The sequence below is a fragment of the Drosophila arizonae genome, chromosome 5 (genome assembly GCF_054131065.1).
Source record: "Drosophila arizonae isolate 15081-1271.41 chromosome 5, UAZ_ARI_1.0, whole genome shotgun sequence".
Lineage (NCBI taxonomy): Eukaryota > Metazoa > Arthropoda > Insecta > Diptera > Drosophilidae > Drosophila > Drosophila arizonae.
Window position 1 is genome coordinate 9,034,938 of NC_142925.1, and position 24,165 is coordinate 9,059,102.

Genomic DNA, 24,165 nt, shown 5'->3' on the forward strand with positions numbered 1-24,165 from the left:
GGGTTGTATTAGTTTGTTTACAACAATTTGGTTTCAGTATCAAATGCGTTGCCCTCGTGGTTAAAGCGCGCTAACGGTCAACTCAAAGCAAAATAATAAAGAGAAACGCACACACTTTATATCGCACAGGGCGCACAAATTTGAAAGAAACACGACACAACAAAACATAAACGTAAATCAAACACGAAGTGCCAAGTTCCTCAACTACTAACTGCTCGAGTTGACTTTAAGGAAGCAGCCGACCCGATTTATTAGCCAACGCGTAAGTCCTTTAACCCACTTCTAATAATATGTTTTTAATTTATGTATATGGCTCATAAGGCAAATACTCTTTTGTTTTAGCTCTCATTTTTTTTTTTTTTTGTGTTGTGTGTTTTACAATTTATTGCCATGTGTTTAGCTGTCTGTGTTGCTTTGACAAGTTGGAAAGCAAAACAAAGATCAAAACCCCAAAGAAAAATAAACAAAATCAGATAGATGTATATATTCAAAAGAAAAAGAAAATAAAAATACCCGTAGCACAACTTGATTAAATACGGCAAGAAACAAAAATTACGAGACTTTTTGGCAAGCGACCAAATCAAATTATAAAAAAATTGTCTGACCCTATAAATACTATATACGTGTGTATATATATTTATATATAAATATACAGCGACGAGTGAACCAGAACAAAATACTATATAAATTTTCACTTAAGCATATGCCACACATTAAATAGTTATAATATATGCTAATTCTTTATAGTTTTATCGCTTGCCAGTCTAGACCCAAGCTTATTTCGCAAATATGTTGAAAATTTATTTGTTTCAAAATTTTTGAGAAATTTCAAAGTGCTTGACCTGAAGAAACACTTTTGTTTTTGTTCAGAATGTTTTAGTAAATAGAATTTGTTTTTAAAAAAATATAGAGATAAATATTAATATAAAGAAGTGGTTTTACTGAAGCAAAATAAATATAAATCTACATATTATCTTTTATATTTGAAAAATGAAATCTTTACTTTACAATAAAGTTTTTATGTTCTTTTCTTTTAGCTAGCAGAACCCTTGTTAAAATTATAAAGCGTTTCATATCAATTGACCCTAAGAATGAATGTAATTCAAAAAGCAAATCCCTCAATATGCTAGTTGTATTCTTTGATTAAGCTTGCGCTTATCTCTTATATGGGGGGAAAAAAAACTTCCTTTATAATATAAATGCAAACGTATAATAAATTCCAAAGACATTCCTAAGTGTTCGCCTCCCCAAAAAAAAAAAAAATATATATATATATATGTTAAGGCAGTTGAGAAATTGATTTTATCTTATGAGTTATAAAAAATAAAAAAAATACCTATTTGACATTTATATGACTTATTGTTTTTATATAAAATAACACAATAAAATATAACATATAATATGAAATATAATATAATAAAGAAAGGCAGAAAATGTTCTGAGTTTAAACTTGTTTACTGTCAAAACTATTTTTATTAAAATTCGAAATTATTGAACTTATTGAAATGTTTTACTGAAGTATTTTATGAATTAAAGCTTTCCTATAAAACACAATTCATTTATTTTATTATTTATATGCCTTAAGTTGTTCGGTAGATAGATCTCTCTGAACCTTATCTAAGCAACTTTGTATGAAATACACAGACACATGCAATCATTCTAGGCTATCTATATTTATTAAAAAAGATAAGAAATTAGATGTTTGTTCGTTTTCCAAGTATCATATTGATTGTAGTATATAAACTGAGATAGCAGCACTTCAAGTTGGACTCTTATCAGAGACTTCAATGGGGAAGTCCCAATAAGCAATTGAAATTTCAGATTTTAGATTTCAATTTTCGAACTGAATTGCTGGAGAGCGTGTGGAAAATCGTGACAATTGATCAAATTAGAGATGTGGAGCACGCAGCCAGACGATTTGTAGGTACACAGGATAACACATAGAGGACATATAGAGTGGCACGACTACAAAATGTCGAAAAGACCACAGAAACCAAGCGAAAACTCAGCACGTACGCGATAAAAGCAATGAAAATCCAACTCATGTAGACAACATACAAAGCAAATAGAAATGAAAAATGGGAAGAGGGAAAAAGGCGAAAGGACGAAAGGAAAATCAGAGCAAAAACTTACACATGGAATTTATTTCAATTGATTGGAGCAAAAATCCCCCCAACGCTGACAAAGAAGAAATTCCAAGAAATCAGGACCAAGCACAACTCCTCGTTCCTCTTAGCCTTTGCCAATGCTTGGGGCCGCATTTAAGTTGCGTCCGACTGATGTGGGGGCAAAAAAAAAAAAAAAAAAACTTACACATGGCATTTATATCAATTGGAAACAAACACAAAGAGGGAGAGGGCCAAACTCTTGCTAAAGAGTAAATTCCAGTTGCTCAAGCAAGACGCCAAGTCCAGCCGTGTATTAAAGTTACGTATACGCCCCCAGAGCCCAACTGATTTCTCTTAGTCAACTCTCGCTTTGGCCCCCGTTTTGACCTTCCCTAAAGTTCTGCCCTCCTACATTTTGTATCGATTTGATTGGATTTCGTGTTACGAGTTTGTTGTGTTTAACACGCTTCAATAAAGTTCAGCCCGAGGGAGGGCAAAAAAAAAAGTAAGCTGAATGCCTGAGCCTTAATACGCTGCCCCATTTCCTTGCTTCCGCCGTGGTTCTGTGGCTTGGTCTACTTAATTGAATTCAAATGGATGACAGATGAGAAGGTCATGTGTGGTAGGGTTTTATGTGTGAGTGTGTGTGTGTGAGTATCAAATAAAATGCAGACCCGGACAATTGGCAAATACTATTAGTTCGGGTCGAAGGATTCAGACATGATTAGCTTAACTTGGCAAGCGAAATTTAAGAATTTATAGCCAATTTATATAGAATATATGGATTTTTACGAGGAAATAAATCAGGCAGTTGTATTTTGTTTATATACTACTCTAAGAAAAAAAAATAGATAAATAGATAGTGGGATAAATAGGAGATGAGGTCACTAGTTAATTTTATTATATTGTATTATTCTATTTCAGTATCAGAAGCACCTTTGTATGCAATTCTCATTATTTTAATAGGTTTATTTATATTTTGATAGATCTTTAGATCTGTTACGAGGAAATAAATCAGAGCAATAAGGGACGGGAGAAAGAGAAGAGTTAGAAAGCGAAAGAGAGAGAGAGAGACAGAGAATAAGAGGGGGAGGTGAGCAAAACGGTGAGAAATGAGGACAGTGGGAATGACAGTAAAAGATATAAGGGGAAAACAGTAAAAGAGACAGATAGTCGAATAGAGGATATACAGAATAAGAGACATAGAGGCAGGTAGAGAAAGAGAGAGACAGAGAAAGTTAGATAGAGAAAATAGAGTGGAAGAGGGCGTTATCACCCAATTCCACAAATGAAAAAAATACTAGCGAGCTTCTAAATACAAGCATTAAGTCAATATTGACTTAAAGTTCCATTCCGGCAGAAAGTTGTTGAATAGAGCACAGAATACAGAACTGCCTTTTGAATAATGGTCTCTGCTGGATAAAATATATGCGCGCAGTCGACCAAAAGGCAGCTGAATGGAAAAACCATTTTTCATGCAATTAAATAAATGAGTGCGCACATATATATGTATGTATATATGTTTATGTATATTGGATTGTGGGCTTTTGGTTTGGGGTCTGTGTGGAGAGGGAAGTGGGAAAATATTCAGTTTTCGTTAGCCTAATGAGTCTAGAAGGCAAAAGTAAAGGCGATTTAATCTGAATGGTAAGCGCCCTACGCGCACAAACCAATTAAGTTGAAATGTTCGCCTCGATGATGCTTCAGTAAACAAAGGCAAAGACCGTCCTGGCTGTCTGAATGAGCCAGGACCTGCCCACGCCTCCCACTCCACTCCGATATAGATAGAAACATAACAATGACAATAAAAACACATCAAAATCAATCTGTCAACAAGCCCACTCTCTCTCTCTCTCTTCCTTTCTCTCTTCCTTTCTCTGTCTCGCCTTGTCACTCGAAGTCTTTGTCAAGTGCTGTCAGCCGAAGGACTTTTAACAGCCTCGAGGGGGCGGTGCCACTACGTGGCTCCCTTAGCGAACGGCAACTGTAGTCGAGGAGACCCTTGACTCATTGAATCTTTCAAGCATTTAAATGCAAAATGTACTTTGACTTGAGTCTATATAGATGCCATTATCATTAGCACACCGTCAGCAACAAGAATAAAATAAACAGAAAGCAACAGCAGAGCAACAGAGCAGCAGAGCATCGTCAGCATCAGCATCAGCATCAGCTGCGTCAAAGGAAACAGCATGCCGGATCTCATTTTATTACAAGAGGAAAGGCAAACAGCAAAATGGCGCCAACATTGTGTCAGGGCTTAACACAGTGCGGGAGTGAGGGAGTGAGGGAGTGAGTGGGAGAGAGACAGAGAGAGCTGGAGTGGGTGGCAGAGCTGGCAGCTATGGCAGCCCTTAGGCAGCGCAGCTTGTTGCTACTGCACTCCAGCCAGGCGGCAAACACCATAATGACAAACATGATGATGATGACAGCGACGATGATGATGATGTTGTTGTGCTGCTGATGTGCGGCAGCTGCCGGGCTGGCTTCCTGCCAACAATTTAGTTTGCTGTCTGTTTGCCTTTCATTCAATGGCAAGGCGCGGCGCGGCGCAACGGGGCGTATGCGTATTGTTCCGTGCCAGGCATGCCGCAGGGGCTGCCAGATTAGCTGTGTGTGCTGTCGCAACAACAACTACAACAACAACATCGACATCGACAACAACAACAGCAACAGATTTCAGCTCTGCTGCAGTGCGCTGCATATGTAAGGAATTATCTTGCATTTTGCAGCATTTCATTTTAATTGAGCTTTAAGCTCTTCCACTTCCATTTGCCACTTCGCACTGGTTTTGTTTCGTTTTTCCTCTTCTGCCTCTGTAACATTTCTATTTGCATTTCAAGTCCCATTTGCTTCTCTTTTTTTACTATCCAGCGCCACTAAATGCAAATGCGACAATGAATATGTCGTATGTCGTGCAGATGCCGCACAAAATTTATGCAATTTATGCAATGCCTGTTAAACGATATTTATAGAGTTATATATATATATCTCACTCTGACTCTCTCTCTCTCTCTCTCTCGCTCTCCCTCTTACTGGGATGATCCAATAAATTGCGAGTGCTGCGAGCCACAGCTAAAGCTGTAAATGCACAAAATTTAAAATGCGAATGAGCGTAGCAAATGCCTTTAATGAAGGGTATAGGTGGGGTAGCTTGATTCTATGTGAACTACAGTATGAGTTTGAATACATTTTTGTATTTTATAGTAAGCTATGATTATAATTAGTTGTAGAAATTTACATGTTGCCGTCAATTTACTAAATATAATTTTTTTTGTAACATTAATAGAGCTTAAAGTAATTTATTATAGAAATATTTTTAATTGTATAAATAAAGGCATTTTAAAACTTTTTGGTGCTCTATTACTTTCCCAAAGGCACTAAAATATTGTCAATTTTGTGTGTTAGTTTTTTTTAGTCATTGAAGAAAATCTATAGAATCTACAGAGGTTTTCCATGAACAAATGAAATCTTATAAGCAAAAAGAATTCTGCTTAGCTATTAGAATATTATCTATATCATATATTTATCTCCCGGTAAAATCTATATTATATAAAAATGCTACTAACTATGTAAGAATAATATATTACTTAAATATAATAAGAATAATACCATATATAGTATAGGCATACATATAAGTCAGCTGTGATCTATAATATATACAGTATGATGTATGATCATGTATACTATATAATGTTAGCTTATCTCTATAATATCATATATGCTATATGGGAGAGACTTATACCCCAGATATCATCTATACAGTATACCTAGTGTAAGGTTATCCCACAACTATTTGTTGTTGTTGTAATCGTGCGCATTGAGAGATGACACACTTTCCAAACACCCCAGCCAAATTGTTTTGTTTATGAAAACACAGGCATCTAATGCACATAGATAGATAGATACATATATACTCATATAGATATATTTACATACATCTACTATCATCAGACTGATATTATGGGTGCAATTTAATAAACAAGCAGAGCTAACGAATCTTTATTGCCTTCCATGAGCCCAGCAAATTGTAGAGTAGGCAAATTTGAGTCGGATTTCATTTGGGCGGGGGAGTCCAGCCCCCACTCTAAACACTCTTAAGTAGTCCATTGATCAAGATAATATAATAGTTTATATAGTTCGGCCCCGCTGTTTGTTGTTGTTGTTGCTGTTGTTGTTGAAAACGTGCTGCTTTATGGCATTGATGCGAGATAAAAGCGCCTTAATGTCTTTAGAATGTAACATTAATTTCGCAAAAGCGCAAATCAAATAAATAAAATAAACTTAAATAAAATAAAATAGCACAAAATAACAATACTTAGAATACATTAAAATCTGACAAAGCTTTGGCACTGTTGCGGTTGCCAACTGAGTTTTGCTTTAATTGCAGCTTGGACTCAGAGTCCGGTGACAGTCGACTGCAGAATACTCGCCAGGCGGACGGACTCAAGAGCGTAGAGACGGACTCAAGGATAGACGAACTACAGACGGACGGACAAGCAGAAAAGATTAACGGACAGACAGATGGAAGGAAGCACACCAAAATCACGTTGACGGACGGACAGATGATCGAACGGTTGAACGGACAAGCGGACAGAATTATGAACGGACAGACCATAAGATGATTCAACCGACAGATGGACATATGGACGGATATACAACCGGACTGACAGCAATAAAGACTGAAGAAGAGCAGAATGCACGGAAAGACAATCGATAGAGCCGACAGACGGACTGACAGACAGTCGGGCAGAGGAGTAGAAGAAGAGAGTAATCAGTATGCAGGCAAATGGAAAGAGAGAAGGATGCACGGATAGATAAACGTACAGACCACAAGATGGACAGAGAAATGGATGCCAAAAAAGTATAAAGTACAAGGATACATAGACTAACGAATAGATTCACCAGAAGAACCAATATACTCGCTTCGCTTGATCAGTGTGCATAAGAAAACACCCACAGCCGGGTGGGCTGCGCTGATAAGGCGCAATTTGAAGTCATTGAATTGAAATTAAAATGAAAAAGAAGCAAAAAATAAACCTGGCCACGGGTAACTGGAAAAGCTGGCAAAGTGCAGTGAGGCGACGGCAACGGCAACGGCGACGGTGACGTGTGGCGTGCGACAACGCGACGTCGGCGACATTGGCTTTCAATTTCAAGTCACGTTCAAGCATTAAATGTTGACTTAAAGCCAGCCAGCCAGCCACACGACCAACTCGGAGTCGGACTTCAGCTCAGCTCAGCTCGGCTGAGCGCCAACCGACCGTGGGCCATTTGTCCAGTTGCCACCCGTTGCCACCCGTCGGCGTCGTCGTCGTAGTTTGTTTGTGGGGTCAAATCAATTCCGCTTTGTCAAGCACAAGCAAACACGGACACACAAACATACCAAGAGAGAGAGAGAGAGAGAGGGAGGGAGAGGGAGTGATAGAAAGAGAGAGAGAGAGAGAGAGAGGGAGACATACATCGTTACACAACTGTCGGAAAAGTCAACACAATTTGTTACCGAACTTATTTCCAATAAACAATTTAAAGCCTCTGTTATAAATTTTAATAAAAGCTGCATGTGTATACAATAAATTATATAACAAATATATACTATAATAAATTACCACATGCAAGGGTAGTCTAATGAGTTGATGAGCTAAATAATAAATAAAATATATTCTATATATTGTATGACATAAATGAATTCAATCAAGTCAAGCTTTTATCTACATTGACTAAGAACTACGAGTGCTACGAATTCAGTGGTAAATTATACAAGCAAATACTTTAACAAGTTCTCAAACCTAAGTAGAATATTGATTATTATTAATCAAATCATATCAAATTGTTGTTTGACTTTTTACATTTTTCCCATCGATCTCTCATTAGATTCCCAATTCTTTTTAAATGAACCTAGCATATTTACTTTCATGTAAATGGCTACACGTGGACTACCCTGTACCTATACCTAATTGCAAAGGTAGCTTAGCACCGAAGTATTTCAGAGAGTTTCTATTTGCAGCGCTATCAACTTTTGCTCTATACAATCAATTTTAATGGGTATTTCCCCAAGCAATACGCTCACCTCACGCCCTTTTACTTGTCATTATTGATTTATTGCACATTTGCATTCGAAATGTTTAATTTATGACAACGAAAACTAATTGGGATTCAGATTCAGTTTCAGTTAGAGCAATATGGAAATCGTCAATTACGCAAATCTAAAGTAATCAAGACTTTAACAGTGCTCTACAATGTTAAAGCTGCTCTCTATGTGCTGCTAACAGCAGCTTAACATAGGATGAGCTAGACCTGGTTGCTTAACAGCAGGAGTAGAAGAAAGTAATACAATTGGCGTAGCAGTTCACATAATATAATAGCACGTCTAATAAAATCATTAATATCGTATAACACTTCATATAACTATTTAGCATGGTCATTAGTTGTCTCCTCTGTATAACAGCTACTATTTTTAGTATTGTTTATTACTAAATGCTACTCAATACAAAGTGAGCTATGATTATGTTATATAACACTTCAATAATTATAACTGTGCATATAATATAATAAAACATGCTCATCAGAGTTAATCATTAAACTATAATCACACTCAGCAAAGTTCTCAAGTAAGAAACAGAGGATCTAGTAGAGCTGTGACAAAGAAATGTTGAGTATATAAATATTTGATTTAAGGGCGTACTTTTGACAGCTGATTAGCAGTAGATATATTATTATATGTTATAACAGCTGGTTCACATATAGCAAAGGCTTCATAATTAACATATGTTAATTATAACACTGCTAGAAGTCGACAAACAGTTCTTCAATTTCGCATATGTATGTATATATTTCCATTTCCCAATTTTTCATTCTCTGTTAGCGTATTTTCATGTCGTTTCACTTAAGCTTAAATTATTCTTTGTAGTTATTGATAAACATGCTGTAAGCTGAATAAGTCATAAAGAATTTTAATTATATATTTTATATTATATATAATATATAGAGAGCTTACAACAAGATCAATATACACAGATGATTATTCAATTGATCGTGTCATAATTCGCTTGTTCTTCTAGTTTGGGATTTACATATGAAATATATTTGTTGCACTTATATTTATATTAATTACACATAGTTAGAAACTCAACACAATTTAATTACAGTTTAACCTGGCCGGCATTAAATTAATATTAATTTCATACTAAACTTTACCTTGAATCGTTTAAGCATTTTTTATTAAACAAACGCCAGGTAGGTGTGTAGGCCAGGTGCGCTTAGAATAAAAAAAAAAAAAGTCTTTTTGCAAATGCAAAGCAGGTTTAAAACCTTTGGCTAAGGCAGAGCTATAATTATATCCAGCAAGCGGGACTATAATCGATTATTTCTTGAGGCTGTACAGGGTTGGGCTTATATTCTAAATAAGATATAAATAGAAAACTATGAATAGAGGTATGAAGCAAAAAGGGAACAAAGAAGGCAAGGTAAGACTGAGGAGAGAAGAGAAGAAATAAAAAAAATTATAAATGCAGGAGAAGAAGATAATCAGAAAAAACTACCAGAAGCAAGAAAATAAGCAAAGGTAAATTAATATCCTCAGGAAACTCTATCACACTTTTGTTTGTTAATTAGAGAACTATTAAAACTAATGGATTGCACATTAATACTGATGAATTGCCGCAAATAAATCTATACACTTTATACATACACACGAGTATTAAATGGTCGTCAAATATCTATATCACATTTGGCTTGCAATTCGAATTCAAATGCAACAATAAATCGCTGCAGAGTCGTTAATGTCTTTATAATTATCGATATGCAAACAAAATAGCGACGGCGACACGATCATTAAGAGTCATTAAACGTGCACTAAAAACTCACTCATGCGGGTAAAAAAAAGTAGAATGAAAAAAAAAAAAAAAAATAACAAAACAAAACAAAAATGAAAATAAAATACTGAAAATGAATTTTAATAGAGACGTGTTTCTAGCCGTGTCTTATAATTAATTGAAATTCACTAAACATTATGAATTGCGATATGTACAGTGAATACAGCGAACAGCGACAAGGGACAAGAGACAGGTGAACAGAGAACAAGAGACAGGTGAACAGAGAACACATGTAAATTGTCAATTAGTCTGTTTATAATGACAGAGCTTGAGCGTTGAACGATCTTTCAACACATGGCACCAAATATTTCGGGCTAATAAAAATGCATAGCAGAGTAGATGTAGTCAAGCGTATCGAAGATTAAATACCCTGGAATAATAAAAAGATGATATACAGTGCGTGTCATTGTTACAGCGCCACTTTCATGCTGTGCATTAATTTTTTTTAAATATAGATCAATCGAGGCAAAATTATTACATCCAACGATTTTTATTATAAACAAATTTTCTATATTATATTTATATCAATTATTTCTAATGTGATATATGAATAATAAATATGGATATTCCATGCTAAAAAAAAAAAAACAAGAAACTATTTTATTTTCATATTTTGCTAGCCATAGATATTCTAATGTTATAATTTTTAAAATATTGGGGAAATAATATATGGATAATCCACTGGAAACGGGGTTTTCCATCGTTGATTGCTATAATACATACACAGATAGATAGAGCAATGAAATGTCGAAACTTTTCTAGTTCTTATAGAGACATCTATTCGATCCATATTTCGTAACTAAATCATAATACCCCATTCCAATAGTGCATATGCAATCCATTTAATTGCCACCAGGCTGAAGTTTTGGAGGAGTTACAGCTCGTTAGCCAGATGACATGACAAAAATTAAAGCAAACAGACAGACACACACATACACAGACACACACACACATACATGCACACAAATCAAGCGGAAATTTGAAATGAAAATGAAATATGCAAAATCAAGGAAAATAACAAACGGAATTTGCATGCAATTCATTTGAAACAATGCAACAATCGAAACTTTCAAAAGCCAAATTGAAATTGCAAATTCACAAGGTGCTCAAAAAAGTGGAAAAAAAGAAAAAAAACGCCAGATTGAGCATATATCTCCGCAATGCGAGTTTGATAGCGTAATTAGAATGAAATTACCTGAACTTGAGCCAATTAGCGTGATTTCAAATTAACTTTTATGCTTTGTTCTAATCTCATTTGAATTTTACAATTGAAGTAAAACCAAAAATCAACAAAGTACCTAATTTGCTTATCATATCTGAATAATTTTATGCATTATGCTGATCAAAATTAAATCCAGTTGCGCAAACAGTGAAAGATATAACAGCAAATTCTTGTTTATTTAACTGCTTATCTCTATGTAGCGATTAGTGCAGAACAAAGCAAATTTTATGATAAGCTCAGTCTTCGACATGCTCAACTCGTTTTTCGCGAAGACAAGTCTAGGTTTACTAATCTTTTAATTAAGAGTAGATATATGTACATATATACATTTGTATTTCTCCACAAATGTGTCTAACATTTTCTTGAATCTCTTTATCACTCAATCGGCTTCGTCAAAAAACGTAATATCTGCCTTTATATGCGATTCTCATAGCTTCGGGAAATCATATATTTTAATTATTCGTAACACCTATGTCTCATCAACTCATTGTATCCTCGAATCAAATAGCCCAGAATAAGAATTAAATTCTTATATATGCACTTAATATATTAGATATAGAAATATTTCGGTATCTACGCTCTAAGCTCGCATATAAAATTGGGGGAATTGCAATTGAAAACTATAATGAAATAACGTGAACTTGAGCCACATTTGATGAGAACAACCATCAGAGATAATTACGGGTATTACACAGTCTAAACAAAATAACTTGAAAATTTTATATTTTACGCATACGCAACAAGCATACGCACTGTTAACCAATAAAAAAATAAATAAATAAAATATGACAAACATATGAATAATTTGTGGGCATATGCATGACGTTCCGAATCAGTAAAAAGTGCTGCAATCACATTACCTCAATTAATAAAGACCTGTGATGAATTTATAAATACGCATTTAACACCTGCAATTGACCACAACAAAGCGAATGAATCCACCAAAAATAAAAAAAAAATTAAACTAAAAGACAATAACAGAAAAATCAACAGCAGCTGTTGTGCAGCAAAAAGAAGGCTTGGCTCATGGAGATTATACATTAAGCACCTTAAGAATGTCAGCTAAGAACTTCCAAAAAGTTCACAGCCCTCCATCAAGGGTAGCCAAATATATACACACACATATATGCATATGTATATATTATATATTATATATAAACTTATACTATGTATATATAAAAAACAGGTTTACAGTTAACCGCAAATTAACCAACTGTTATTTTCCAGTGTGACTAAGCATAAACAGCCTATAGATTTTAAGTAGAAATATGTATATACCGCAAAAGGTAAACAAAATTTAAACAACAATATTAATAATAATAATAGCAAAAAAGCTATTAAATGAAAAAAAAAAAAATATATATATATATATATAAAATCCCCCTCTTACTCATCAACGACAATTTTCCATAATAAACAAGATGATTTGTGAAAAATCATAAAACTAACAAAATATAAAAGTAAAATAATTTAATTCGCGATATTCATAAATTTTTGGAGAACCCTATTGATGATGCGAGAGCGCGCGCCTGTCAATGTAAACAAAGCTCGAGAACGCAAACAACGCTAGCAAAAACAAAACAAAAAGTAAACAAAATAATCAAAAATAAGAAAAAGAAGAGAAAAAAAAGTAAACAGCAAAAAACATAACAATTCGCAGTTTTGTTTTTCTTTCTGCTTTTTTTCTTTTTTGCCGGCGTCGTCAATGCAAACACACCCAACGCAACGCAACGCAACGCGACCTCCGCCTCCACCTTCATAGTTCGACAATCATGTATGTGTGTGTCGCATTGAGAAGCCTCACACTCGGCGTGCTGTGTGTGTATTGGTATGTCTGCGAGAGTATTTGCTTAACAGTCAGTCGATCTAGATAACTCTTCACTCATTGACAGGCGGCAAATATTTGCGGTATTTGCAAGTGAAGAGCTGCTCAAAGTCAAAGAGAGCGCAGAGTGGGCAGGGGAACCAAAAAAGCTCTTTACATGAGTGCATTGCATTGTTGCTCTGCACTTAACTGTTAATAATCGCAATACGCGTTATATTTCAAGAGACTTTGATAATTTGAAGAGAGTGTAAATAAGGAGCGGAAAGCATTGAACTTTTTTACTTTTTTGTATTCTTTGTGCATGCATATACTCTTTTATTAGCCACTACTGAAGCTCTGCAAGTAACTGTTAAACTGTTAGCATTGCGGTTGATTTAAAAATATACATACCCATAATGAGAGCGTGTATGACCGCAGAGAGGTGGAGGGGCTACTTTTTGTATTGACATTACATATGCCTATAGAAATGTTAATTATTCAACGCTTTCGCTCTTTAAATTTAATTGCTGAACATCTGCTGACGATGAATAATCTAATGTACCATAATTAAAATGTTGTCAACAGAGAAATCAAAAAACACTTGCTGACTAATAATTAAAGTTAATGAAATTATATGACACTTTTTAATTAGTTAAGTACACCGTCAAAACTTCAAACCACTAATTTGCGAAAAGCGATTTCACACACCGGAAACACACTGCTCCAATTTGACCTCTCCCATTCAGCCCAACTCCAAAACAGGCAAAGCAGCCGGAAAGCAGCAGCAGCTGTGAGTGAGCGAGCGACCGACAGCTTGTGACAACTTGTCACGATGTCAAAGCGCAATTCCCTTCTCTGTTGGGATCAGCTGCTGGGAGTGCAAATAAATATATATAGAGAGAGAGGGAAGGAGAGCGACGTTTCCTTCACTCACACATACTGTTGTTTGTCTAATCGGCTCGTGTGGAGCCGCAGCCAATGCAAATGTTGCCTCTGCCTACCACCATCATCTGCACACACATTTAAAAGCAACGTCGGCGTCGCTGCTGGCGTCGCGTCGTGTCGCTGCTGCTGCGACGTTAGCTGCTCGTTGCTTATGATTCGTGATTCGTGCACAGTCGCGATCGGCAGCAGGCAAACAACGGAACTGAGTTCAGTCGTCAACGCTAGCGCGCCTGCCAGAAAGAGATTGAAATTTCGCTGTCCTACGCTGCGCCTTCAGTCGCTGCTGCTCTTATGTGCTCTCTCATACGCTCTCGTGCGCGCTCTCGTTCTGGCTGCTGCCTTGTCCGGTTCGGGTTCAGGTTCAGCACACACGGCGTATACGTAAACCCAACCCATATGTATATAAAGTGCAAACAGCAGCGATGCTAAAGCATTCATTGTTTGCACTAGGGAAGAGCTGAAGCTCGCTGAAGCAACTTAAGCAACTCGATCAAAAAACAGCCGAAAGGATAAACATTTTTATAAACATTTTCACATTTGGTGTTTTCGCCCTTTGCAATCATGTGTGTCTGACTGTATAATAAATTACCATTATTTGCAACTGTCAAAAGGTGCAAAAGTGTATGTGCGCAAAATCAAAAGAAAAATAAATAATAATAAAAAATAAAAACACAACAAAAGCAACAACAATAAATATAAATACGCTGGCAAATAAACATATGCCAAACAACAACAAAAATACCTTAGAAACGCGCGCGCCAAAAAGCAAAAACAATATTGTTAAAAAAAAATAAATACATATATTATATATAGTAAATATATGTATGTATATATGATAGCGATTTTCCTATACGTTTTTTAATAACATTTTCTCACGCCTCAGACAAAAGTCAATAAAAAAATAAATAAAACAATAATAAAGAAATGGAGGTAGAAAAAATGCGCGAGCAGCCACCGCTGCAAAGCAAATGCCGCATCCTTGACTCCAGATGTGCGGTAAGTGTATATCATAGCTATATAGTACCTAGATAGTCTAGTAGTGGTTGATCGACCGTTTTCATAAACACTTTCGTAAACATTTGCCATTTGCGTGGGGTATGCACCTCCGAATTCGTAGGATTGAGTGGCTCTATAAATACTATAGAGAAGGAGGAAGACTGCGTGCCATTAATAGATCGAATAGATCGAGCCAAGACATAGATTAATTAGCCCAAGTGTAAACAGTTGCCGAAATATATGTCTAGCTACATCAATTTATAAAGGGGCTTGTGCTTTGATAGCTCTTCAAATGGATGCTTAAAATGCTATTAAATCCAATTCGAAATATGGCAAACAAACAAGCGAAAGGAGGAAATACTTGAATACAAATTTTGAAATTTAAAGACGATATATTATAGGTGCTACATTTTTAGAAGTAGAATGTGTAGTATACGTATTTTGATTGTTAAATGAATAAAAAGAAATACTAAAACATTCAAAAGAACTTTAATGCTATTCAAAACAAATAATAAAACTTTTGACTACATTATAAGAAAAACACTATAATAACGCGTTATGTATACTTTTAAAAACTTAAGTTAAAAAAAAATAAATGAATATTCATTTATTTAGAACACTAAAAACGCTTTAAATAACTATATAGGTTTTTTGTAATGTCCATCTTGCTGTTCGTCCGTCCGTCCATCCGTCCGTCTGACCTTATGAGTGCAAACCATTTCTACACTATCGAAGCTATAATTATAATAGGGGCATGGCAAATCGGAAAATCTATTTTCCGGAATCTCAGAAACCATGGTACTACTTGAATTAAAATTCCTACACAATATCCATGTATAACTTATATAAGTTTTCTGATCTTATCCTAAAAACTATTTGCATATTCGCATAGAAAAATCTAAAAGTTTCCATTATAATTGAAGAAGAAAAGAAAATGGAAAATATTTGTTCAGCCGTTGCCTTCAAGTAGAAGAATTAATTATTAAACCATAATTTATGCGAGTTGTCAGAAGTGTACATGAAAAGCAAATAAAAATACAGCTGTAGGCTATGGCAATGGAAAAAACTGAAAACTGAAAATTGAAAATTGAAAATGGAAAATTGGAAATGCAAGTGAAAATTGTTGTCGTCGTCATCGTCAGCGCGTAGTTGCTGTCGGCTCGCGCACATGTGCTTCAAATTAAAATGTCTAGCTTTCATCAAAGAGCAATAAATAACCGTAATAAATCCAAACATGTATATAAATGTGTGAATGTATATATTATCTATTCTATATATACATATATAAAAGAGAGTTGTGTAAAAGTGCTCCTCCACTTATAGCTCGAGATCTGCTGGGCCAATTTTCATGGTTTTTGATTTGTTGGATTTGTCTCCGCTACGAGTGGGATAATAGATCTTAAAAATACTGAAAAAATTTGACGAATACTTGAAAAACGCGGTTTTTTCCCTAAAGATTCAAATTTCCATTGATACTCAGCAGGCTTGATAACAGTGACAGTTTTCGGTCCTGCTCTCATATTATACAATAGTATAGAAGTAAATAAACAAATGTAGTCACCTGACTATTCATAAAAAAAAACACACATTTGATAAAAATAATACGCGTGTGTACAGAAGCTAAATATCTAGAAAGTTTGTCTCAAACATAAATTTGAGTAAATTATTTATATTTATATTTCTCGATTGTTTTATGTGGTTTTGTGCGAGGGCATATTCAGTATTACTATTAATAAAAATGCCGCCTCCTAGAAGATCTAATCTTTCCCGGCGGACCCATGATGCAATTAGGCAACGGAATATGGCCAGTCAATTATCTATCGTTTACCACAAGGTGCTTGAATGAAAATCCAATTAATAAATTAATCAGAGTGTATCCCAACCTGAACAACATAGCTTTCAACAATTTTCTACCTAGAAATAATGGATAGGGCAATGCAACGTTTGCCGGGCCAGCTAGTGTGTATATATTTGTAATTGTATAAATTTTAATAGCTTATTTCGTCTATTTCACAGCTGAACGATTTATATCCGATCACCCGCTTGACACAGAAATTGGACGTGCTTAATATGTCGTCGTCGTCAAAAATTGATAAGGAATGCCCCTATACTATAGAGCCGGTCCAGCCAGAAGACACAGAGGCAGTCCTTGCCATGTTAAAGACTTTTTTCTTTAAGGTAATATATTTTAATACAATATACTTTGTATTTTTTATACCCTGAACTTATTAACAAATTTCAATTTCAATATATTTTTTTTTTTTAATAAGAATAATTTCTTACGTCCTTATGTAATGATAAATGAATTTGTTTATTTATTTATCTTTTTTCTATTTTGTTTAAAGTTTTTGATAATCTTTTATTTATTTGCTTAGTATAAATTTATACAATTTTTCTTCTTCACTTAATCTAAGCTTATCTCATTTTTTACTTCTAAATAAACAAAAGCATTTCGTATTTTTAAACTCGTATCTTATTCAAATAAATTTGCAAATTTTTGCTCTTCTAATGACTCCTAAAAATTGATAAATTATTTGTTTATTTAATTTGCCACTCTCCGCCCGAAACGAGACTCAAAACATAGCAGAAATCGTATAAATAAACCATAGGAATAATTAATGAGCCTTAGTTAACAAGATTTGCTTCATTAACTGCACCGAAACTCGATTTTATGCATTAAATCAACATTTTTATGTGCTCTCAAATGGGGTTTTTTTTCGTCTCATTCATGAGTGAGTAACCTTTTTATCCTTGCGATGACTAACGAATGAATGAAAAAAAAAAAACCCATCGCCTAGGTTTAGCTGAAGACTAAACAGATCTGCCAAAAACCAGTTGGAGAAATCGTCATTTGCCTTTGTAGATCACGATCGGGGATCATTAATTGGCTACCAAGCTAACACTTCACTGCAGGCTATCAGATATTATATATAAATATATAATATAATCTGTATCGATCTTATCGTATGACAAACTTCAAATCCAGTTGGTGAGGCCAAAAATCTGTATTGAATTGCATTTAATTTAAAAGCGTGATATATATGTATATATAATATATATATATAAATGTAAGCAAACCTGACTAACTGACTGAGCTGTAGCTCCGGTTCCGTTTTGCATTTGCCATAAATTATGCATAATCTTTGATTAAAACGTGTAAAAGTAATTTGGTCGGTGTAGCTTGACTAAGAATTACCCTGAAATTGGCGCTAAATAAAATATATTAGAATTTGTGTGTACATATAAGAATAGATACATAGATACTTGATTCTTACATTATCTTAATATTTCCATACCTTAAGATTTTTTATGAAATATTTACAAGCTAATGCTCTGCTGCTTTTTGGGCAGCTTAATATGTTTAAAATTTCAACCTGTGCCACATGATTTCATAAAAACATTAAACCATTTGTAAAACATTTCCAGGGTATATAATAAATGCAGATAATAGATTACAAATGCGTGCACATAAATCATTTTCGTATAATTCTAATGTCTCTGATGTCACGTAATTGCTTGAATAATTTGTACAGATTGTTCAATTTAAGATTTGTGCATACGATTAAATTAATAGATCTTGATATGATATGATAGGCTATGTGAGTAAAGAGACTGATATGAAACTGATTTGAATGAGCTTGATGAAACATATGTATAATTTTATGTTTGTTCTCTTCTCAATTGCAGGACGAGCCACTCAATACATATCTAGATCTCGGCGAATGCAAAGACCTAGAAGAGTACTCAATGAAACCTATCAAGGATAATTGCTCATATAAAGCAGTCAACAATAAGGGCGAAATTATCGGTGTCTATATCAATGGTCTAATTAAAAGACCTGTGAGTTCCCATGAGAAACAACAACAATAACAATAACAATAATAGATTTCCCTTTCAGTCCCCCACAGATACCGCTAAGAAGTCAACCTGTTCACATCCGAAATTCCAAAAGATACTCAGTCTAATGGATCATGTAGAGGAGAATTTTAACATCTTTGATCTGTATCCGAATGAGGATGTCATCCTGGATGGCAAAATTCTCTCTGTGGACAGCAACTACCGGGGTCTGGGCATTGCGGGCCGCCTCACCGAACGCGCCTATGAGTATATGCGCTCCAATAAGATATCCGTTTATCACGTGATTTGCTCCAGTCAATATTCGGCCCGTGTCATGGAGAAACTGGGCTTCCATGAGGTTTACAAACTGAACTATGCCGACTACAAAGTAGATGGTGAAACAGTCTTTAAGCCAGCCCAGCCACATGTGGCTATCCGGGTACTGGTCAAGGAGGTGGACAAAAGCAAATCGACCTTGTAATTGGCTTCAACTAGTTGCGAGAGCAATTTTGCATTTTTAATCAAAAATATGTGATTTTTATTTAGTTTGTGTTTTCGGTGGTGGGCTTTCAAGAATCGTGAATTCATTTCATTAAATATTCTGTTAAACCTAGTAGAAAATATACTAAGTACAAGTTTTAATAAAATTATATATAAGAAATAAATATATTTAAATTTAAATGTAATTAAAAATCGCCCGTTCGCGATGTTAATTTTAAGTGTTCCGTTATTTGCTCAAACATTGCTAAATGAGAAAATAAATAAATGAAAAGAAAAACTTGTTTTATGTATTGCAAAAAAAAAAAAAAAAAAAGATAAATAAATTTAATAAACAAAGAGTAATTAGCAGAAATTCTTAACTTAATTTCAGTGAATTGAAAGTGTAAAACTTTTGCAACGCTATAAAGTTCATAAAACCAAATCAGATTTTTTTAAATAAAAAAAAAGTATGTGAAAATAAAAACAAAAATATAATTGGCGGTAGATCCCACTACCTATGCTTTTGACAGCACATATTTAAATCAATTTATTGCAATCGTTAATTATAATCATTTGCATAGGAAAATAAAAAGAATAATAAAAATTTTCAACTCGTTTTGTGTAGTAAATTAGCTAAATAAATACATATATATCTAAATCTGTTGACTTTTGTGCTTTAACCTTTAATTGCATATTAATTTATCACAAAATAAGTATTATAAAATTATATTCGAGAAATCCATTCTGCGGCACCTCCTGAATTTCGCAATAACTACATGATTTAATCAGCTTATCACAAGAGCAAAAGATATTGTTGTTTGCAAATCTATTTACAAAGAATTTGGTCTATTTACATATTTAAGAACATTATTTTATTTGGCTGCAGCCCTGGCAATCGGATCTCTGGCCAGACGCTCCACCATTCGACGCATTTGCTCCTCATTGCCATATTTTTGCGCATCGGCTACTACAGCCGCATGGTGAGAATTCGCCTCCGCTGAGACTTCGTCCTGATACTGACGGCTTAGCTCGAATGAATGTCTGCAAAGATCCAGTTAGAATATCTACCGAGACGCATTTGAGTCTAGCGTACTCACCTCACCGAGCTGAAACCAAAGATTGCACCTATTAAGCCGAGCGAGAGGAGAAATAAGGCTACCTGCCAGTTGGAGACACGATTTAAGCCCTTGATGCCATAATATGGACCAGGGTTTGCGCTATAATTGGGCCTAACATCCCAGGGTTGAATTGCTTCGCGCACCGCGCCCGGATTCCAAGATAAACTTTCGTCATAATCTCTACGAGATGACGCCTTCACCAATGTCTGATAAGCCTCTGTGATTTTCACAAATCGTGCTGTTTTCTCTACACTCGCCGCATTACTCTTCACATCGGGATGATACTATAAATTAATACGCAAATAATTAATTAAATAAATTGATAATGAAGCACACTTGTTGCACCTGCTTGGACAATTTCAGGTAGGCATTGCGTATGTCCCGCTTGCTGCAATCTTGATTAACATTTAACACATCGTAGTAGGTCTCCGGTTTTTTCGACTGGTATCTTGCATTGTTGTTGAAACTACTAATAAAATAAAAGTTTATACGTTATTTTATATAACAACAACAAAAAAGCGAAACGCAGCTAGTGTTACCTACTTGTGTCTAGTGGCCGTCTCTGTGAACACTTTTAAAGTCGGTAGGCGGAGCATAATTACTGAGCTCCCTTGTCCGAAATTACACGCAGCTGTTTATGTAAATAACTTAATAATTTTGCTCAATTTAGTCTGCTCCAACAAAAAAACATAAATAAAATTTCAAGTGTTGAAAAGCGAGCTGTGTGTGTGTGAGTATCGATAAGATTCTTTGCAATACTATCGCATACTTATCGATGGCAGATTGCTGCAATCGGCATTGTCGTAAGAAATCGCTGTCATGACAACCAAAAAACATTGCGCTCTTCAAGAATAATAACAATTATTAATTAATAAAATAAAATGAGTAGCGAAAAGAAAGCAATGGACTTGCAATTCCAGGTGCGTCAAAACGCACGTGAGTATCAGAACTCGGTAAAAGATCTGTACTCATGGGAGAAGGAAATAAAAAGCAAGGAGCTGGCAATGCAAAATGCGCCCGCTCCAAAAATTAAGACAAACGTGAGTAATCAAAATTTTGATCATATGTACATAAAATATCAGTTCAACTTTTTTTTTAGAATATACCCGTGCGCAGCCACGTACAGAAAACGGATGAGACAGTCAAGAAGCCAGCAACAAGCACTGCCAAAGGTAGCTCAGTTGACTCCGCAGCGAGCACCCCAACTGAGAAAAAGGATTTTCCTATAGATACACTGGCCCAGCAGCATAAGAAGGCAAATGACATCAAGGATCGCGGCAATAGTTATGTGAAATTGAGCGAATATGAGAAGGCCATTGAAGCGTATACCGAAGCTATTGAAGTTTACCCACAGGATCCCATTTTCTTTATCAATAGAGCTTTGTGCTACTTGAAGCAAGAAAGGTAATGAATGATATAGTATATATCGCATAGAAAAACAAATCAATTTTACTTCTTTTAGTTATGATAACTGCATTGACGATTGCGATGCAGCCATTGAGCTGGACAAGTTGTGCGTGAAGGCTTACTATAGACGCATGCAAGCAAACGAATCACTGGGGAACAACATGGAAGCCCTTAAAGATTGCACCACTGTGCTGGCCATAGACCCGAAGAATTATGAAGCCAAACGCAGCTTGGAACGCATCAATGATCGTTTGCGAAAAATAGGTACTTAATGATAATATATATAATATATATTGTTAGCTAATTATGTCGCATTCCCTAGCTACCAAAAATGGTCCCAGCTTTAGTCCAGATCGTGAAGATTTTGTGGATATTTTGCCATTTGAGAAGCCTGCATCCAGGCGGTCCAAACAATCAATGCGCCGTGTCCCTGTTGTAGATATTGTAACACCTCGTCCTGGTCAGGAAGAGCAAAAGCAATTACGCATCTCGGATGAAGAAATCGATAAGATATTCAATAGCAATTGCGGACCCTTCGAAGAGGTGAAAAAGCCAGACAAAAGGAAGGTAGCAGTAGATAGCAATTTGGAAGTCAATGAAAAATTAAATGTTAAGATTCAGGAAACTAAGCAAACAGCCAATCAGTCAACTGTCAAGGAAGATAGTTCACAATCTACAAAAAAAGTCATTGAAACTGTTCTTCCCGATTTGGTACAGCCAGCAACTGAATCAAATCAAAGTATCAAAATTGTAGAGAAACCGGATAACCTCAATAAAACTACGTCACAGCCAATAATGAAAGAGAATGATATCACACCTGTAGCCAAACCAAGTGAAATTGAAATGCCTAGCACAAGCAACACCACTAAGATAGTTCCAGAGGACAAAAAAGTTACAGCAATGGAGGTAAGCCTAAAAGTATAACATTATTATTTCTCAATTCTAATTGTAATGCCTTTCCTGCAGCGCATACCACCTGCTCCGTCCGGCACAGCCCAGTTTTATATGACTTGGAAGGAATTGTCACCAAATCAGAAATATCAATATTTGAAATCGATTGAAATACCCAATTTATGTAAAATACTTGGCGCTGGCTTTGACTCGGATACATTTACGGATTTGTTGCGCACATTGAACGATTTCTATGTACCCAACAAGGAGCCAACAACAGCAGCAGTAATGCTAGAGATAAGTAAAAATGATGAGTTCAGCATTTTATCCATATTTATGTCGCCAGAGGACAAGAATAGTGAGTAGCCCCACTCTATATATGTAAGTCTATAATATTTTATATTAATCTATACTTCTATTAATTACAGTGGCTGCTTGTATCTTGGATGCAATTTCAAAGTTCCCCAAAAACAATCCAGGTCTTTTGGAAAAACTTGGCAAGCTTTACCATGTAGCCTAAAAATTGTTATAAACAATAAATGTACTTGAATCGCTTCAAATTGTTAGCTCAAAAACTGGAAAATATTTTTAAATATTTATAATAGTCATATATTCAGTTTACACTGTAAATTTAGATTATGTCAAGCCTCTAGTTTATCTAAACAATGAAGCTCTTAAATGTTTTGGAATGCTTATACTTATTACTCTACTCTCAAATGCATTCGAACTGCTCGTTAATTTCAACGCTCTTCTATTGAATTCAAGATAAATTACCTTCTTTTTTCCTTTTCTGAAAGTAAATAAAAACTATTCTCACATGAAAGAAGAACGAGAACACGAACGTCGCGCAGTCGAGCAATGAATATTAAATAGCAAATTGAGTAATATGAATTAGTGTAATTTACATAAATCAACGTATTAATTCAATCAGAGAAAGCTGCTACCCAAAATGTGCTGGTGTGTGTGCGTACATCTGCACTTATATGCATACATATATTTATATGTATATATGGGTTCTTCATGTAAACATAGAGCTCCATTAAGTGATTTAAAGTTGAAATTATGCGTTGATGGGTTAACTGCAACGCATTACAACACTAGTTGAAGGCGCAAATGACAACAAAAACAAAAACATTCAGTGAGAATATTCTCAAACACAGATTTGTGTCAGCGTGAGATCGCCGACGCTGGCGTCGCGTCGCTACTCCTCGGCTGTACAGTAAGTAAATGTGCCGGGCTTAGCTTAAGGCCCATTGTTGTTGGCTCGGCTAGTTATAATTTAATTTACATTACTTGTTGTTGCTTCTTATCGTTCGTGCGCGCATGGCTATGGGCCATCATGTGTGTGTGTGTGTGAGAGAGAGAGCGCGCGCGTGTTCGGCTTAACGTAGTTGCCAGATGAGCGCAAAGCGTGGCGAGCGCACTGGCAACTCCGCAGCCGAAGCTAAGCTTCATTAAGCAGCGGCTATAGAGAGGCAGGCAAACG

The 24,165-nt window shown here is 35.3% G+C and overlaps 3 protein-coding genes across 6 annotated transcripts; 2 read left to right on the forward strand and 1 right to left on the reverse strand.

Moving 5' to 3' along the window:
• Nucleotides 1-23: 23 nt before the first annotated feature.
• On the forward strand, nt 24-21,080 carry speck (GNAT family N-acetyltransferase speck). 3 transcript variants are annotated; one of them, XM_018011568.2, is made up of 5 exons: nt 14,111-14,772; nt 14,834-14,946; nt 16,963-17,124; nt 18,634-18,786; nt 18,845-21,080. In XM_018011568.2, exons 2-5 carry the CDS (start codon nt 14,875-14,877, stop codon nt 19,262-19,264), a joined length of 807 nt encoding a protein of 268 aa, XP_017867057.1. In that variant the 5' UTR covers nt 14,111-14,772; nt 14,834-14,874; the 3' UTR covers nt 19,265-21,080. The 3 variants fall into 3 exon arrangements, with proteins under 3 accessions (XP_017867058.1, XP_017867057.1, XP_089327945.1); XM_018011569.2 differs by lacking the exons at nt 14,111-14,772; nt 14,834-14,946 and adding an exon at nt 24-262; XM_089471819.1 differs by lacking the exons at nt 14,111-14,772; nt 14,834-14,946 and adding an exon at nt 16,450-16,780.
• On the reverse strand, nt 18,632-21,066 carry DnaJ-60 (DnaJ-like-60). Of its 2 annotated transcripts, none has more exons than XM_018010459.2 (4): nt 20,925-21,066; nt 20,727-20,850; nt 20,361-20,665; nt 18,632-20,304 (listed from the first exon to the last, which is right to left on the reverse strand). In XM_018010459.2, the coding sequence occupies exons 1-4, from the start codon at nt 20,975-20,977 to the stop codon at nt 20,136-20,138; spliced, it is 651 nt and encodes a 216-aa protein (XP_017865948.1). In that variant the 5' UTR covers nt 20,978-21,066; the 3' UTR covers nt 18,632-20,135. The 2 variants fall into 2 exon arrangements, with proteins under 2 accessions (XP_017865948.1, XP_017865949.1); XM_018010460.2 differs by having other exon boundaries at nt 20,727-20,847; nt 20,925-21,065.
• Nucleotides 21,081-21,121: 41 nt separating the features above from the next.
• Nucleotides 21,122-23,254, forward strand: spag (RNA polymerase II-associated protein spaghetti). Its single transcript, XM_018010447.2, has 6 exons — nt 21,122-21,421; nt 21,481-21,785; nt 21,844-22,052; nt 22,111-22,694; nt 22,755-23,037; nt 23,108-23,254. Exons 1-6 carry the CDS (start codon nt 21,263-21,265, stop codon nt 23,197-23,199), a joined length of 1,632 nt encoding a protein of 543 aa, XP_017865936.1. The 5' UTR covers nt 21,122-21,262; the 3' UTR covers nt 23,200-23,254.
• The last annotated feature ends 911 nt before the right edge of the window (nt 23,255-24,165 follow it).